General features: G+C 48.5%; 1 protein-coding gene across 1 annotated transcript in view; it reads left to right on the top strand.

The window, feature by feature from the left end:
* WHRN (whirlin) overlaps positions 1-17094 on the top strand; it is a 91261-nt gene that overhangs the window by 12239 nt on the left and 61928 nt on the right. Inside the window, exon 2 of the mRNA XM_018052669.1 lies at positions 14937-15155. Within this exon, the coding sequence (XP_017908158.1) occupies positions 14937-15155 (219 nt within the window). The remainder of the gene's footprint in view (positions 1-14936; positions 15156-17094) is intronic.

Genomic DNA, 17094 nt, shown 5'->3' with positions numbered 1-17094 from the left:
TTACAGGTAATGTATTGAAGTACTGTGCATATCTTTTCATTCGAACACTGATTGATTACCCACTGTGTTAGGGTCTGTTTTCCTGCCAAAGGATCTACTTGGTATAAAATACGTAACACAAGATGCTTACAAGCTGGCAATACTGAGCACACTAATACCTATGGCCACATGGAGGGTCTTCTGTGTGGCTCCAGGAACTCTGCCGGGGCTTCGCATACTGACTTTTCACACAGCCCCCAGGGAGAGGAAACAAGAGTCTGGAATAGGAAGTGACTGGCCGCCTGCATACAGATGGGGGTTGGCAGGCCTAAGATTTGAACCCAGGTCTTTCTGCCTCCAAAGCATTGCTCACAGCCACTGCCCTCGACAGCTTCTATTAACAACTGAGAAGCGGGGTGCATGAGCCGTAGTGCTGGTCAGAGCTGGGTCAGTAAATGTGCATCTTTCCCCCAGTTTTTTCCACTCAGCAAGAAAAGCCACAAGGAGCCAGACAACCCCGGCCGTGGCCGCCCTACCCCTTCCCAGGAAGTCTCCATGCGCTTCCGTTTCTAGGCGGCAGATACGGAGGTGGCACGTCCACACTGCCACTGCTCCTTGTCCCCTCTCTTTTCCCTCTCACTATACCCTGGCCTTTGTCAGGATTTTATTTTGTGCCTTGTCTGGAAATTCCTTAAATAGATAACTGTGACCTCAACTCCACCCCCATTAAGATAAACCCGTAACTTATGAAATCATCTCACTGACTGGTGGAGGCTTGACTCTGTCTTGCTGTCTGCCCTCTGGACAGGATGAGGACAGAGTCTGCCGGGCCTTGTGTAGAAGACTGGGGGCTGTCAGCCCCATCGCAGACTGGGCAAATCAAAGGCCATTTTCTTTAGCTCATAGGAAACATGAGGAGCAGGGGAGTCTGTTTGAGCTTTTAAAATACCAACGTGTATGTGTGTGCACAAGTGTGTGTGTTTTAATGACTTAAGAGAGATAGGTTCCATTTAGAAAACTTAGAAACCCAGAAAAACACAAAGGAAGAAACCCCAAATCTTGATAATCCCCCCTTAAACCATCACTGTGGACAATTGATTCCTGTCTCTCCAGTCCCCTGTGTGTCTGTGTCTGTAAATTTGCCCTGGGAACCTCCTAGAAAACTGCCATTCTGAACATAGGCATGAAGCCTGCCTCTTTCACCAGACAATGTATCACAACTGTTTTTTCCCCCACTTTGATAAATATTTCTTCAAAATGATTTTTAATGCTTGCATAATATATCACAACAAAGAGAGACATGATTTATTTAACCGATTTCTTCTTGTTGGACTGTTTTTTTTTTTTAAGCATTATCTTTATTTCTGCTTTAAACATCCTTGTACATTAACATTGAAGCACATCTCTCATAATTCTCTGGACTGTCTTTCTAGAGGTGGCGTTGGCTCCAGGAATAGGCAGATTTTTCAGGCTTGGTAACTGTTGCCAGAGTGCTCCTGGGGAAGAGTTTGTTTTTTTACAGTCCCTGCTCCAACATTAGCCGTGGACTAATCTCATGATGCCTCATTTTTCCCCAGCCTTGCCAACACTGGATATCATATTCCTTTTCCATTTTTGCCAATCTGATAGACAAAATGTATCCTACTCTAATTTATATGATTTAAATAGTGAAGTTGCACCCCGTTGCATATTTAGTGTTTGAATAGCTGTATATACATATATAGGGGTTTCCAAAGTGGTTCAGTGGTAACGAATCTGCCTGCCAATGCAGGAGATGTGGGTTCCATCCTTGGGTCGGGAAGATCCCCTTGAGAAGGAAACAGCAACCCACTCCAGTATTCTTGCCTGAAAAATTTTGTGGACAGAGGAGCCTGGTGGGCTACAGTCTGTGGAGTCGCAAAGAGTCCAATGCGACTGAGCCACTGAACATGCACACACGTACATATAAGTGGCATATAGAATATACCATATATTAAATACATATATACATAGATAATTGCTGTTTGTTTAGTTGCTAAGTCTCGTTGAACTCTTTGTGACCCCATGGACTCTAGTCTGCCAGGCTCCTCTGTCCGTGGGATTTCCCAGGCAAGAATATTGGAGTAGTTTGCCATTTCCTCCTCCAAGGGAGTATTCCAGACCCAGAGATTGAACCTGCATCTCCTGTACTGGCAGGATTCTTGACCACTCCCCATCTCTGTATCCATTTGTACACTGAGAAAATGATATTGACAGAAACTAATTTTCCTGATGGATGGATGTGCCATGGACATTGATTCTGGACAACAAACAGTCCATTGCAAACCCATCGAGGTGCATCTCATGATTATATCTATGACTCCTAGAAACTTGTTAGTTCTTCCTTAAAGGAAAAAAAGAAAAGAATATAGAGACAAAATTTAAGAGAACATTTGTAAAGCAATTTACTTAAATTATAAGAGACTAAAAGCCAGGCTTAGTGGATAATTGAAGAATTGCATTAAAAAGGAATCAATATCTTTCTGGAATCTGCTCTGTCCTCATCTTATGAGATGTTTTGCACAGGGAGGGTCACTCTGTCACTATCTTCTTGTAGATTTCTCATGGCATTATCCCCAAGGACAGCACTTTTTTCCCTCTCTTTGATCCTCCATGTTTTTCCTTTTTGCCCAGCCTTGGCTCACTCAGACATTTAGGAGCAAAGACGCTGGAGAGCAGGGGCTTTGAAATGTCAGGTGCCCGTTCCAGCCTTTGGGATCCTGGCACTCTCAGCACTGGAGCAAAGATTTGCTTCTGTATCTTCACACTGGAGCCTTTGGAGAAGGTCAAACTTATAAAGAAAAGAGAAGGAGGGGGATGCACAGTTGATTTTGGAAAATCTACTTAGGTTCCAAGGCAAATCTAAACATCATTAAGAAAACTGCAAAGGGGGAAAGAAGATGGCAACTAGTGATCAGTTCTCTACCACCTCCCCTGGCCTGTATCTCTACGCAGTCACATTTTCCCAGTGGTTTAATTACCTTCCTCCTTTCATGTTTGCTTCCTACGTGTGTTGTCATGGTGCCTCCTGACCTTTATGTGGAGCTGCGTTTCTGGGAGGTAGTTTGGTTGGGCTCACACAGCTGCTCTGCAGTTCAGTTGATCTTCCCTGGGTGCAGCAGCTCAAGGTGGTGAAGTGGCCTCAAAGAGCCAGAACGGATGGGCCATGTCAGGGCTCATCTTGGTCTCGATCTAGGCCCCAGTGGGCATGCAGATGTTAGGTACATGACAATGAAGCTGCCCTTCTTGGAGACAGAGTGAATTCTTACCACACTGCCACCCGATTGATGTCGACATTCCGTAAGAATTTAGGCTGACGATGTTTGGACTTCTGCTTGTAAATGACGTGCATTCTTAGACCAAAGTCAGCAGCAGCAAAGGATTTCTGAGAAGTGGAGGGAGATAGAGAGGTAGAATGAGAAAGCCCAGTTACTGCCCAAGCATCTGTGAAAAGTGTCTCTGCTTCCAACTGCGTGTGGAGGAGATCTAATCGTCGAGATGGCCTTTAGCATTCATTAATCCGCTCGGCAGTTGTTTTACTGAGCACCTCCTATGTGACTGGTGTGATTGAACATCCTATTTATTTATTTTAAACTTTTTATTTTGTATTGGGGTATAGCCAGTTAACAACGTTGTGATGGTTTCAAGTGAACAGCGAAGGGACTCAGCCATACATATACATGTATCCATTCTCCTCCAAACTCCCTGTTTATTTATTTTTAAAAATCGAGAGAATCTATTATTTTCATGAAGGAATAATAGAAGATGAATTTCCAGGATTGAGATTGGGGATGCAAGAAGTAGAAGTGAACAAAGAAATGGTTAACACTTTCTTTTAACTCTTTGTATCCCATTTGTGTGCATGTGTGCACTCAGTCATGTCTGACTCTTTGAGACTCCATGGACTGTCGTCCGCCAGGCTCCTCTGTCCCGGGGATTTTCCAGGCAAGAATACTGGAGTGGGGTCCATTCCCTTCTCCAGGGGACCTTCCTGACCCAGGGATCGAAACTGCATCTCCTACATTGGCAGGAGGGTTCTTTACTGCTGAGCCACATGGGAAGCCATGTATCCCATTTACTTATTTGTTAATATATTTGTAATTAATATTATGTCCTATTTCAAAGATAACTGAGTGAATTAACTGGAAAGCATATCGTGAAAGAGGCAGAGAGATCAGAAACAATATTGGAAAGTGTACTGTGTGTGTGTATGTTAACACACATAGGCATGTGCAAGGTGTTGCCCTTATAGGATTGATATTACATATTCAAATGGAATTCAGAGCTTCCTAGTAACCAAAGCAAAAAGAGAAATTAATACATTCTTTCAGATTCTATAGAAAACTCACTGGTACCTCAGCAGAGGTAAAAATTCCTCATTGGCACTCAATTTCAAGAGGTCAATTTCAGGACGAAAGCAATTTTAGTTGCATTTTTCAGTGTGTCTCATTTTCCGTGGGATCACCCACAGTCTCCTATCTTTACATATTTACTGATACATCTTGTCACTGATACATTTGGTCACATCTATGACCTAACCAGAATCTGCTGTTTTCTCTGTTGTGAAAGATGTTGATAAAATAATCACTTATATGTAAGTTGAGTATGTTGAGGTAGGGCTTCCCCTGTGGCTCAGCATAAAGAATCTGCCTGCAGTACAGGAAAGGCAGGAGACTCGGGTTCAATCCCTGGGTCAGGAAGATCCCCTGGAGGAGGGCTTGGCACCCCACCCCAGTATTCTTGCCTGGAGAATCCCAGGGATGGGGGAGCCTGGTGGGCTGCCATCTGTGGGGTCGCACAGAGTCGGACACGACTGAAGTGACTTAGCAGCAGCAGCAGCAGTAGCAGCAGTGTTCGAACCCTGGGTCAGGAAGGTGCCCTGGAGAAGGAAATGGCAATTCACTCCAGTGTTCTTGCCTAGAGAATCCCATGGACGGAGGAGCCCAGCTACAGAATGTGAGGTCACAAAAGAGTTGGACACGACTTAGTGACTAAGCAGCCCCAGCAAAACAGGTGAGAACGGTGCAGCCTGGAGGGCTTAAGGAACTTGCCCGGAGTCCCGTAGCCAGGACGACGTGGTCCTCTGTCTGGGAATAGTTCTCTAGTGAGTACATCTATTACTTTAAAACTCTTGAGGGGTCTTCCCCCAAGCCACCTTTTAATTTTGGTGTTTTGCAATACAATACTTCATCTGTAGAAGAAATTGGAAGATAGAGCAAAGACTTGCATACACTAGGAGATTTCTGGATCCTGTGGAAGAAGGCATGTAGGAGGCTGGATCCCTGCACCAGAGTGAACTCTGCTTCGGGAAAAAATCACTGGAAAGCCCTCACTCAGTCCCATCCGCAGTGCCCATAGATGGCCGGGGGATGGGGATGGGTGGGGTGTGGCGGCGAATTCATGCCTCTTACAGACTCAGGTGTCATAGTGCTGCCCCCTGCAGGTAGTTAGAGGAACTACACAGAGAGGGAAAGGTTTGCATATGAAAAAACAGAGTCTCTGGGATTCCACTTTTCTTTGGTGTAGAAAATTGGATGCAAGTATAAATATGTTATCGCAGCATTGTTCGTGCTGGCAAAACTGAGAAGCAACATAAACTTCCAGCAATAGGGGAGCTGGAATTCAGTAGTGGTGCATCTCAGCCAGGGAATCCCGTGTATTATGGGAAGAGATGATCTTTTTAAGGAAAGATCCCCAAAATACGTTTTTTTAGCTGAAAAAAAGATGTCAAGGAGATGTTAAGCATGAGTCAACCTATTCAGACCTCAGACGACAATAGTTTTGTATGTGAACATCCACGTGTTTGTAAAATATACAGAACAAACCGAGAAGGACGGACACCAGAATGTAGCTGTGGTTGCCATGGATATTCGGGTTGCGACTTCTACTCTGGGTTCTCCATAGCAGTAACAACACCTAACCCTTCTGTACCTCTTACTTATCTTCCAGACACTAAACACTTTATGCATGTTAACGAATTTAATCCTCACCACTGCCCTGTGAGATAATACTACTATTATCCCATCTCATGCCTGGGAAACTGGGACACAGGCTGGCTAAGTAACTTGCCTGGGGTTGCCGTTGGTGAATAGCAGAGCCAGGAACGGAATCCCTGAAGTCTTGCTTCAGAGCTGTGGCTCGAAACCACTACCCCTTCTGCTTCTCTGAATTCCATGTGTGTCTGAGACACGTATGCTCACATGAGTGTGAACAAGCATGCGATGGTGATCCAGGGCACCTGGGCCCCAGGCCAGTGCACTGCTCGTTCTGTGGCCTCTTATAACAAATTCCTGGGGCTGCCTAGCGTCTTGAAAGCCCAGTGGATATCTTGAATGAGTGAGCAAATGAATGAAATGAATGAATGGGTAGTGAGTGGAGGAGAAGGAGCAGGGAGAGGGGATAGAGAAAACAGAATAACCAGTGTGCCTCAAGGAGCTTCTCCTGCAGTCTTAGAGACAGAATGTATGAAGGTGATTCAGAAGCTATAGTATAAATGGCAACAAAACCATACAAGTGTGCCAGCTGCTCTCGGAAAAGGGAGCTCAGTCACTGTCTAAGAGGGCTTCCTGGAGGTGGTGAGAAAGGGGCTGAGTGTCAAAGTCAGGGCTGATATGAGGAAGTATCGATCAAAAGAGAGGACGTTTCTGAAGAGGAGGAAAGTTAGGAGGGAGAGGCTCGAGTTGCTCCAGTGTTTGTGTCCACGCAGATGAGAGTTTTAGAGGTTGCTAGGGCTTCTGTTTAGAGAAGGAGCTGGCAGGCCCAGGAAAGGAATTCACATGCCTTTAGTACCAACTCTGTGCCGAGTACCAGATTGTTGTTCCTCAGTCGCTCAGTACTGTCCCACTCTTTGCAACCCAGTGGACTATAGCCTGCCAGGGTCCTCTGTCCAGGGGATTTCTCAGGCAAAAATAATGGAGTGGGTTGCCATTTCCTCCTCCAGGGGATCTTCCCAACCCAGGGATCGAACCCTTGTCTCCTGAATTGCCAGGCGGATTCTTTACTGCCGTGCCGCTATATGTACTGTATAGGTAGTTTATACTATCTTGATAATCTTAAAACAGTGGCATTTTGAATGCAGGCACAGGTACAGAGAGGTTAAGTCATTTGCTCTGTGTCACACAGTCAGTCAACAGCAGAGCCAGGATGGGAGCCCAGAGACTCTGAACCCAAAACGCAGCTAGGCAAGGTGGAATCAGGAAGAGCAGGCCAGCACGATCCTTCCTTCTCTTCCCCGTCAGTAACCTGGGTCTTAGACCAGCCCTCCCTCCTGAGTTTCTGTTCTGAGTGATCTGTTCCCCAGAAGAGAAGACCTTGCCCTGAAATAAGCTGGATGACTCACCATTATGTGTCCTCACTCAAGACTTTTCCAGAAGGCTTTCATACCTGTCTCTCCAGACAGTAGTCTAATGGTCTTGTGACCTTGTGCTTGCACTTTGGTGCATGGTTTTAAACACGGGAACATGTGTGCACCTGCTGTGTTAACACAACCCCTCCCCACCCCCCAGTCCCTTCATACTGTAACTACCTCCAGTCTATTTCTCAGTCTTCTGCTGAGCAGAGAATTCTGTCGCCTGGTCTGTGATTTTGGGGTGTTAGAGTCCGCTTTGAAGAGCTGAGTGAGGCAGATTTGCCTCCTGAGAGCATTAATCCAACTAGCCAGTTATTAAATATGAAGACATCCACATATAATTTACATCCCCTCAATCATAGCACGCTACCTGCGTCATCATCTGGTGATGGGTAATATCTCAGCCATGCCATCTGCCTGGGCAGATCGAGATTCCTCTGTGATGTGACCTGATGGCATGCTGGCAAACCCCCTGGTGGAGTTTCACCAGTAAACATGTGATAGCAAGCAGGGGAGCAGGGGGCTGTGATGACGGCTCTTGCTTACAGGGGACTCTCCCCAGATCTCATGGGATTTGTTTAGCCTTAGCTCAATGAATTCTTAGGTACGAGGCACTGTGCTAATGGGCTTCTTCTACCTAGAGAGTGGGGAAAGGAGATCTTCGTTTTCCAGGAGGAAAGCAGATGAACAGAGAAGGTTGGTCACTTGCGTGAAGTGGCACAGCTTATAAGCATTTGATTCAGGAAACTGGCTCATTCTGCAGGCTGCTGCAGCGGGAGGGGTGTGGTCGCCAGTCGCCAGCAGGCACTGGCACACTGCTTTTAGGCAGCTTTTGGATGTTGTCTACCACACATAGGCAGCTGCCCATGAAGAACAAAGACACATGGTTGCAGTCCCATTGGAGGCTGTCTCCCCAGCCGTCCGGTCCCTTTGAAGGTCCCCTGCTGCTGTGATAGTGCTGAGTTGGGGTGTATATCCTGCCACACCTGAGATGCTACATCTGCCCTTCTGGTGTTTTCTAAACCCTTTTGGTCCCTCCCAATTGATATGGAACCTCAGAGCCCCGAGGTTCAAGATCTGGTTCAAGGACCTGGTAGCAACCTCATTTCTCCTAAATATAGCAATGAACCAGAGGACATTCAAATTTAACTTGGGGCAGGGCCTTAGCAATCAGGGATTCCCTTCTGCTCACTGCTGCTGCTAAGTCACTTCGGTTGTGCCTGACTCTTTGCGATCGCATGGACTATAGCCCGCCCAGCCCTCTGTCCATGGGATTCTCCAGGTAAGAATACTGGAGTGGGTTGCCATGCCCTCCTCCAGGGGATCTCCTTACCCAGGGATGGAACCCGCGTCTCTTATGTCTCCTGCCTTGGCAGGTGGGTTCTTTACCACTAGCACCATCTAGGAACCCGCTCATTGCCAGCTGGCAAAACCGAGGCCAGCAAGAGAAGGGCACAGCCCTTGACCACCCAGCAGAACACAATGGAGATAGGCCTGAGTGTCTGTTTCACAACCAGAGTCCTTTCTAGTTTGCCTTGCTGTATAAGGCTGCTTGCTACTGAGGCTTGCCTGTGAGAGAAGCCACCAGTTCTGTGAAATGAATGGCCTGGGCACCTAAGCGGGAACGAGAACCACATTATCCTCCAGATGGCCTGAGCCTCAGGGGTCAAGGTGGCAATGGTGAGTGAGTGAGACAGGCAGGTGGAAGGGCTTTCAGGGCGAGAAAGCGCCAGCCAGCTCTCTTTAGGAATTAATCCTTCCATTCAGTCAGTTCATTTGCTCAGTTGTATCCCACCTCTTTGCGACCCCATGGACTGCAGCATGCCAGGCTTCCCTGTCCTTCACCAGCTCCCGGAGTTTGCTCAGACTCATGTCCATCAAGTCAGTGATGCCATCCAACCATCTCATCCCCTGTTGTCCCCTTCGCCTCCTGCCAGGGACACCTTTTAAAAATAAGCAAATTGTTGTTTCTAAAAAAAAAAGAGAGAGAGAGAGAGAGAGAGATAAGACAGCCAGGAAAAAGCAGAAACTGCACTCCTAGACCTTCCTCTCCTCCCCACCTTCCCTGCATGACACACACAGTTAAGTCAAGGCGCCATGGATGGAGCCCTCCTCACTGCATTCTAATGGCCCCGGCACCAGGACCGTGTTCCCAGAGCCTGTTTAGGTGTGGAAAGTGCTGTCTCAGGAATCCTGTTTTTCTGCAGTTTTGCCAGAAAAATAAGGCAGCAGTCTATGATGGTATTCAAGCTCTCCAAGACCCAGTGAAAGCCCGCATTTACCCCCTGCCCCTAAAGAGCCAATATCAGAGGTTCTGGAATGGTCCAGGCTGGAGTGGCCTTCAGATTTTCTGGTCCCACAGGCTGGTGATGGGGAGACTGAGGTGCACAGAGGAAGCCGCTTGCCCAGGGCTGGTTTCCTGTGTCCGGACTGTGCCTCTGTGTCCCTTCCCATCTCGAGTTGCCAGGGTCCCCTTCTACAGTGCGCTGGGGGCCGGTGGTGCATGGGAGACTCGGTGACCTGCCAGGACCTCTCCGGCGCCAGCCTTCCCTCTTGTTCTCATCAAAGGCATTAACCTCCTCTCCATTCTCAAGGTTGCTGCTCGCCTATTTATAGAACTGACCAAGAAAACGCCACTATTGCCAGTGATACAGAATACAAATTGTGCACTGGGCGTTGATTTTCATTCTTTCAGACACCTTCTTTTTTTTTTTTTTCCAACTCCTTGGATAATGCTTTTCTATACCTGGTTTGCCTTCTCAATGCGGAGTCACTACTGGGAGAGGGGAGTGGGCTCCGCCACATGCTGACGCCCCCACTGTGTGCAGAAGCCCACCCTCTAGGTGTTCCATTTTACCCACAGGATTCTGAGAGGTGGGCATTGTCCGTGTGCCCCCCACCGCCCCGCCCACCAACGTGTGCTGCTTTGAGAGCAGAAGCAGCCGGCCTCAGTGACCCTGGACTCACAAGTGTCAGAGGCGACTTAAATCCAGTTCTGTCCAAATCCACAAGGTCCCGTTCTTTCCACTTGCCTTCCCCTGTCCCAAATTCCAGCTCAGGCTTCCAGATCTGATGAGGAAGGTGGCTGCACGGTGATGCCTGTGGATGTTATGGTTCCTTCGGAGGCCAAAAATCTGCTTTCTCACCCAGCCAGGGCAAGCAGGTTTTTCTGAGGACCTACTCTGGGCCTGGGCTTCACTACTGGCTCCGCGGATAAAGAATCCACCTGCAACGCGGATGTTGCAGGAGATGCGAGTTCAATCCCTGGATCAGGAAGATCCCTTGAGGAGGACATGGCAACCCACTCCAATATTCTTGTCTGGAAAATCCCATGGACAGGGGAACCTGGGGGGCTACAGGTCAGAGTCACAAGGAGTCAGACACGGCTGAAGCGGCTTCACAGGCAGGCACACACTCTGGGCCCAGCAAAGCCTTGTCTCTCTTCAGGCCGCAGGTGCCCAGGTGCCCTGAAGATACGCTCACATTGCTCTCTCCAGGCCCGGCACACGGTAGGCTCTTGGCCAGCCCTTGTGGAATGAGTGAGGGCTCAGACTCACTGTCTGTCCCAGGGAGGAAGCAGAGAAGAGGCAAGCCCTTCGAAGCAATGTCAGAGCTGCAGCAGCGCCTTCATGGAGGAGGGAGCCAGGGGCAGGGCAGAGGGGTCAGGAAGACCCCTCAAAGGCCACAGCGGCTTCCGCGGATGCTGTGCGCTAAATTCCAGCGAAAGCTTGCTTGGTCTCAGACTTTCTCCATCCTGCGTCTTAAACTTCACAGAGATTTTATTTTCCCAATTGTTCTGTCAGGGGAGTCCCGGGGAATGGGAAAAGAACACTGTAAATCTTTCTTTGCTCATCTTCTCAGAAATCTTTTTTACAAGCAGGATTTTGGAGAGCTGCCATCTGCTCGTTATCCCTCTGCCCGGGGACTGGCATTTAACTGCGGGATCGAGGGGCCCTCCCAGCCCAACCTTCCTCCTCTGGAAGAGGTTCAGATGTCAGAGTGTCCAGGCCTGTGGTCCAGTGTCCTTGTCCGGAAACTCTACCCAAGCAGGGCTCTCCACTGCCTCTGAAAGCCCCGCCCTTGACCCCTTTAGTCCGTGGGAAGAACTGGGGGTCAGTACTACACAGCGCTCTGCAGGTTCAGAGAGTTAAGTGCTGCCCCCCTTTTATGCATATTGCTATTTTCTGATATTGAAAGCGCTACACCTTCCTTCTGGAACATTTGGAAGATATAGAAAAACAGGAAGAACAAAACAACCACCCATAATCCTGCCCCCCAGAGAGAAGGCCTGCTGGCATCTTGGCACATTATTACCCCTCGGTTTCAACTTCTTTCCCCTGTGTAATTTTTCTCTTAACATAACTGAGATCACACTGTGAGACAGGATTTATATCCTCTGACCCCACTTAACATTAAAATCTATCACATTAAGATGCTTTGTAATGATTGTAAAATCTATCACATTAAAATTCTTTGTAATGATTGTAAATGTGATTTTAATGGCAGTGTGAACTTACCCATGTGTAGGTACTATCACTGATATAAAATCCCCGGTTCTGGGGTGTGTTTGCTTGTTAATCCCAGTGCTGAATGACCACCTCCCAGAATAAAGGGCTTCATGTCAGTACAGGTGCATCATGGGAAAGCAGTATGGCTACTCCCAGGGGGCAGAGTTTGGGTTCACCTCTCCCTGTGGTCCTTCCATCCCCGGCCTAGAAAGTGTCAAGTCACGGTGGTATTTACACTCAACATTAGTTGCTGTGGGAAAGGAATCCCTTACTAGCTCTGTGGGCAGGTCATTTCTCCTCCTTTACATCTCACATGCTAGTAAAGTAATGCTCAAAATTCTCCAAGCCAGGCTTCAGCAATACGTGAATCGTGAACTCCCTGATGTTCAAGCTGGTTTTAGAAAAGGCAGAGGAACCAGAGATCAAATTGCCAACATCTGCTGGATCATCAAAAAAGCAAGAGACTTCCAGAAAAACATCTAGTTTTGCTTTATTGACTATGCCAAAGCCTTCAACTGTGTGGATCACAACAAACTGTGGAAAATTCTGAAAGAGATGGGAATACCAGACCACCTAACCTGCCTCCTGAGAAATCTGTATGCAGGTCAGAAAGCAACAGTTAGAACTGGACATGGAACAACAAACTGGTTCCAAATAGGAAAAGGAGTACATCAAGGCTGTATATTGTCACCCTGCTTATTTAACTTACATGCAGAGTACATCATGAGAAACACTGGACTGGAAGAAACACAAGCTGGAATCAAGATTGCCGGGAGAAATATCAATAATCTCAGATATGCTGATGACACCACCCTTATGGCAGAAAGTGAAGAGGAGCTAAAAAGCCTCTCGATGAAAGTGAAAGAGGAGAGCGAAAAAGTTGGCCTAAAGCTCAACATTCAGAAAATGAAGATCATGGCATCTGGTCCCATCACTTCATGGCAAATAGATGGGGAAACAGTGGAAACAGTGTCAGACTTTATTTTTTTGGGCTCCAAAATCACTGCAGATGGTGACTGCAGCCATGAAATTAAAAGATGCTTACTCCTTGGAAGAAAAGTTATGAGCAACCTAGATAGCATATTCAAAAGCAGAGACATTACTTTGCCGACTAAGGTCCATCTAGTCAAGGCTATGGTTTTTCCTGCGGTCATGTATGGATGTGAGAGTTGGACTGTGAAGAAGGCTGAGTGCAGAAGAATTGATGCTTTTGAACTATGGTGTTGGAGAAGACTCTTGAGAGTCCCTTGGACTGCAAGGAGATCCAACCGATCCATTCTGAAGGAGATCAACCCTGGGATTTCTTTGGAAGGAATGATGCTGAAGCTGAAGCTCCAGTACTTTGGCCACTTCATGCTAAGAGTTGACTCATTGGAAAAGACTCTGATGCTGGGAGGGATTGGGGGCAGGAGGAGAAGGGGACGACCGAGGATGAGATGGCTGGATGGCATCACAGGCTCGATGGATGTGAGTCTGAGTGAACTCCGGGAGTTGGTTATGGACAGGGAGGCCTGGCGTGCTGCGATTCATGGGGTTGCAAAGAGTCGGACATGACTGAGTGACTGAACTTACTTCAACTGAATCATGGAATCCCTCCTCACCAAGATTGGATTCCATAAGGATTTCAGGAGATAAAGCATATCAGGTACACAGCAGAATGTCTCATACATACAGGCCTTTTATCATTATTAAGCTACCATTATTGCTGTTGGTCAATCACTAAGTCATGTGTGACTCTTTGCAACTCCATGGACTGTAGCATGCCAGGCTTCCCTGTCCTTCACTTTCTCCCGGAGCTTGCTCAAACTCATGTCCGTTGTGTCGATGATGCCATCCAACCATCTCATCCCCTATTTCCCCTTCTCCTCTTGCCCTCAATCTTTCCCAGAATCAGGGTCTTTTCCAATGAGTCAGGTGGCCAAAGTATTGGAGCTTCAGCTTCAGCATCAGTCATAATGAACATTCAGGGTTGATTTCCTTTAGGGTTGACTGATTTGATCTCCTTGCTGTCCAAGGGACTCTCAAGAGTCTTCTTCAACACCACAGTTTGAAAGCATCAATTCTTCAGCGCTCAGCCTTCTTTATGGTTCAACTCTTACATCCATACATGACTACTGGAAAAACCATAACTCTGACTATATGCACCTTTGTTAGCAAAGTGATGTCTCTGCTTTTGAACACTCTGTCTAGGTTTGTCATAGCTTTTCTTCCAAGGAGCAAGTGTCTTTTAATTTTATGGCTGCAATTACCATCTGCAGTGATTTTGGAGCCCAAGAAAATAAAATCTGCCACTTTTTCCATTTTTTTCCCCTTCTCTTTGCCATGAAGTGATGGCCATTATTATCAGTACTTTTATCTCTTAACTCTCTATTGGGGTCGTCGAGGTCTTCCCCAGTTTCCGTAAGGGCTCGCGGGTTCAGCATATGGTTGTGCTAATGGCTAAGATTTGTTACAGCGAAAGGGTACCCAGCACAGCGAGCGTGGAGAACGGCACCCAGGGCTGAACGGCAGGAAGCCAGGCACGCGCTCCCGCACCCTCTCCCTACAGTCACGCGGGGTGGGCTTGATCCTGCCGGCACTGAGTCGCAACAACACGTGTGAAAGGTCTTCCAGGGATGCTCTTTAGAGACTCACACCAGGGGGCTTTGATGTGGGAGCTGGTCATGTAGGCACCTCTGCCTGTACCCACATTCCAGACCACTGCGTTGTTTGCACAAATAGTCCCGGCACGGTGAGCCTCCCATACCAAGTAAGGAATGGTGGGAACATTCAGATTCCATGTTCCCAGAGGTCAGCCCAGCAGGCCTTCGGAAGGACGCAGTTGTAGGCCTGCTCCTTTAACTCTTCAGCAAAGATTTGCTGAGAGGTCCTATTTCTTGTGTTTGGACCACTTCAAGGTGAGGGGTGGGGTGGGGAGGGACAGATGTCCTCATTTCCATAGGACAAAACTGAGGGCTGGGAAAGGGAAGAGATGTAGGGACTGGCTGCCTCCTCCGTGTGCAGGGTCCTAAGAGGAAGCAAGTTCTGAACAACCTCTCACGATCCCCTTTCCTGCTAACAGGTATCTCTCTCTCTCTCTCTAGGCTCTCAAGGGCTCCAAGAAGCTGGTGCTGTCGGTGTACTCAGCGGGGCGCATCCCCGGTGGCTACGTCACCAACCACATCTACACCTGGGTGGACCCCCAGGGCCGCAGCATCTCCCCACCTTCAGGCCTGCCCCCGCCCCACGGCAGCGCCCTGCGGCAGCATGAGGGTGACCGGAGGAGCACCCTGCGCCTCCTGCAAGGCGGGGATGAGAAAAAGGTGAGCCTTCTAGCCATGGCCTTGCAGGGCCTCCTGGAGATGGAGGGCTGGTGGGAATCGGGGTGGGGGAGCTGGCCACTGAGTTGCCATTCTCCTTGCCAAACCCAGAACAGGGAAACTTCTTAGAGCCTGGAAGAAAGGCCTTGGTTTTGTAGGGGCTCTGGTCTTCATCTCCCTCAATTCCCTTGTTGTTATTGTTCAGTTGCTCAGCTGTGTCCAACTCTTTGTGACTCCATGGACTGCAGCACGCCAGGTTTCCCCTGTCCTTCACCATCTCCCGAAGTTTGCTCAAATTCATGTCCACTGAGTCAGTGATGCCATCCACCATCTCATCCTCTGTTGTCCCCTTCTCCTCCTGCCTTCAGTCTTTCCCAGCATCAGGGTCTTTTCTAATGAGTCAGCTCTTCGCATCAAGTGGCCACAGTATTGGAGTTTCAGCTTCAGCATCAGTCCTTCCAATGTATATTCAGGGTTGATTTCCTTTAGGGTTGACTGGTTTGATCTCCTTGCAGTCCAAGGGACTCTCAAGAGTCCCACACCACAGTTGGAAAGCATCAGTTCTCCATGGCAGAGTAGAGGGGACCCTCTAGGCTTGGGGGGCTGCTCCGTTCTCCCTCTGCCGTCTTCTGTGATATTGCCCCCTATGGCTGAAGCCTAGTCTTCATGTAGCTCCGAGAGTGGACAGAAGAGGACGCTGGAAGTGGAAGAGAGGACACTCAGATGGTCTACACTAGCGATGGTTTAACTCCTCAGTGCCCCAGATCCAGGCGCGTGGCCACGTGCCACATGCAGCTGCCAGGACTCCAAGCCTCACAGGGCGCCTTTTGCAGTGTGGGTCTCGGGTTGTAAGGAATGGAAACTGGTCCTGGTCACCTTCCACAAAGTCAGAATTGGCTGGCAGTGTGTGGGCAGGCCGAGAACTGAAGCTGAGGCTCAGGATGCAGCCCCCAGGAAGAAAGGGGTCCCCGTGTTTTCCGTTCTCTGCATCCTTTCGCTGAAGATTCGTGTATTGGGGAGGGAGCACCTGATTGGCTGGCAGGAAGGTGCCTTTGATTGACAGAAACACCAGTACTGTGGCTGGTGGGGGATGGGTTGTAGCCCAAAGCACCATGGGATGCTATAACCCGAAGAAGAGGGCAAGGGCCTCAATGCCATCTACAGAACCTTCCTTCCCCAAGACCATGATTGTTTCTTTAATAAAATTGAGAAAGGACTGAGAGATGGTCCCCCGTGATTTTTAAGGTTAATTCGGGGTGCTGTTTGCATTGCACCCTTTCGTTGCCCCTGGGACCAAGGAAGTCCTTCCTGTAAGCAGCTCTCTGATGTTTGAAGACCTTGGCACAGCTTGGGGCTCTGAGCCAAGCGCCTTCCCTCTGGAGACTCTTTCTTAGCTCTCCTTTCCTGTCGATAAGACCATAACATTTATTTAATGTGTTTTGTGTTCTTTGCTCAAATATCAGTATGCTGGGTCCAGCAGAGGTGGCGGGGGTTTCCGCCAGCAGAGAGGCAGCGGGGTAGCCAGTTAGTGTGCACCACCAGCGCCTGCCTGGGCTTCTTCAAGGGGGCCAAGGCTGGTTGGCTGCAGAAAGGAGCTCGTGCCCGCCTCCCCGCCAGGCACTGTTGTTCTCTGTTGTCCATCACGAGAAAGCTTCACAGGCTGTGGCACTGAGTCATTTTCAAGGCCAGCCTTCCAGGGCTGGGCAGAGAACTTGTTGTATCTTTTTCTCAAGGCTTCGCTCTGGAGTGCATGATCTTAGGGCAGTAATTATGATCAGGGGAGAGCTCGCCATGTGCTGGCTTGTGCTTACAGCATCTTCCTGAATCCCTGTGGTTGCTCTATGGGGTAGGTATCGTTAGCAACATTTTGGAGATGCAGAATCCAAGACTCAGGTGCCTCGGCAACTAGGATCCATTGAGTGAGTCAGCCCATGCTTAGTGA

This window comes from Capra hircus, chromosome 8 (assembly GCF_001704415.2).
Source record: "Capra hircus breed San Clemente chromosome 8, ASM170441v1, whole genome shotgun sequence".
NCBI lineage: Eukaryota > Metazoa > Chordata > Mammalia > Artiodactyla > Bovidae > Capra > Capra hircus.
Note: the sequence above shows the minus strand (reverse complement) of the source record. Positions and strands in the feature narration are given on the sequence as shown.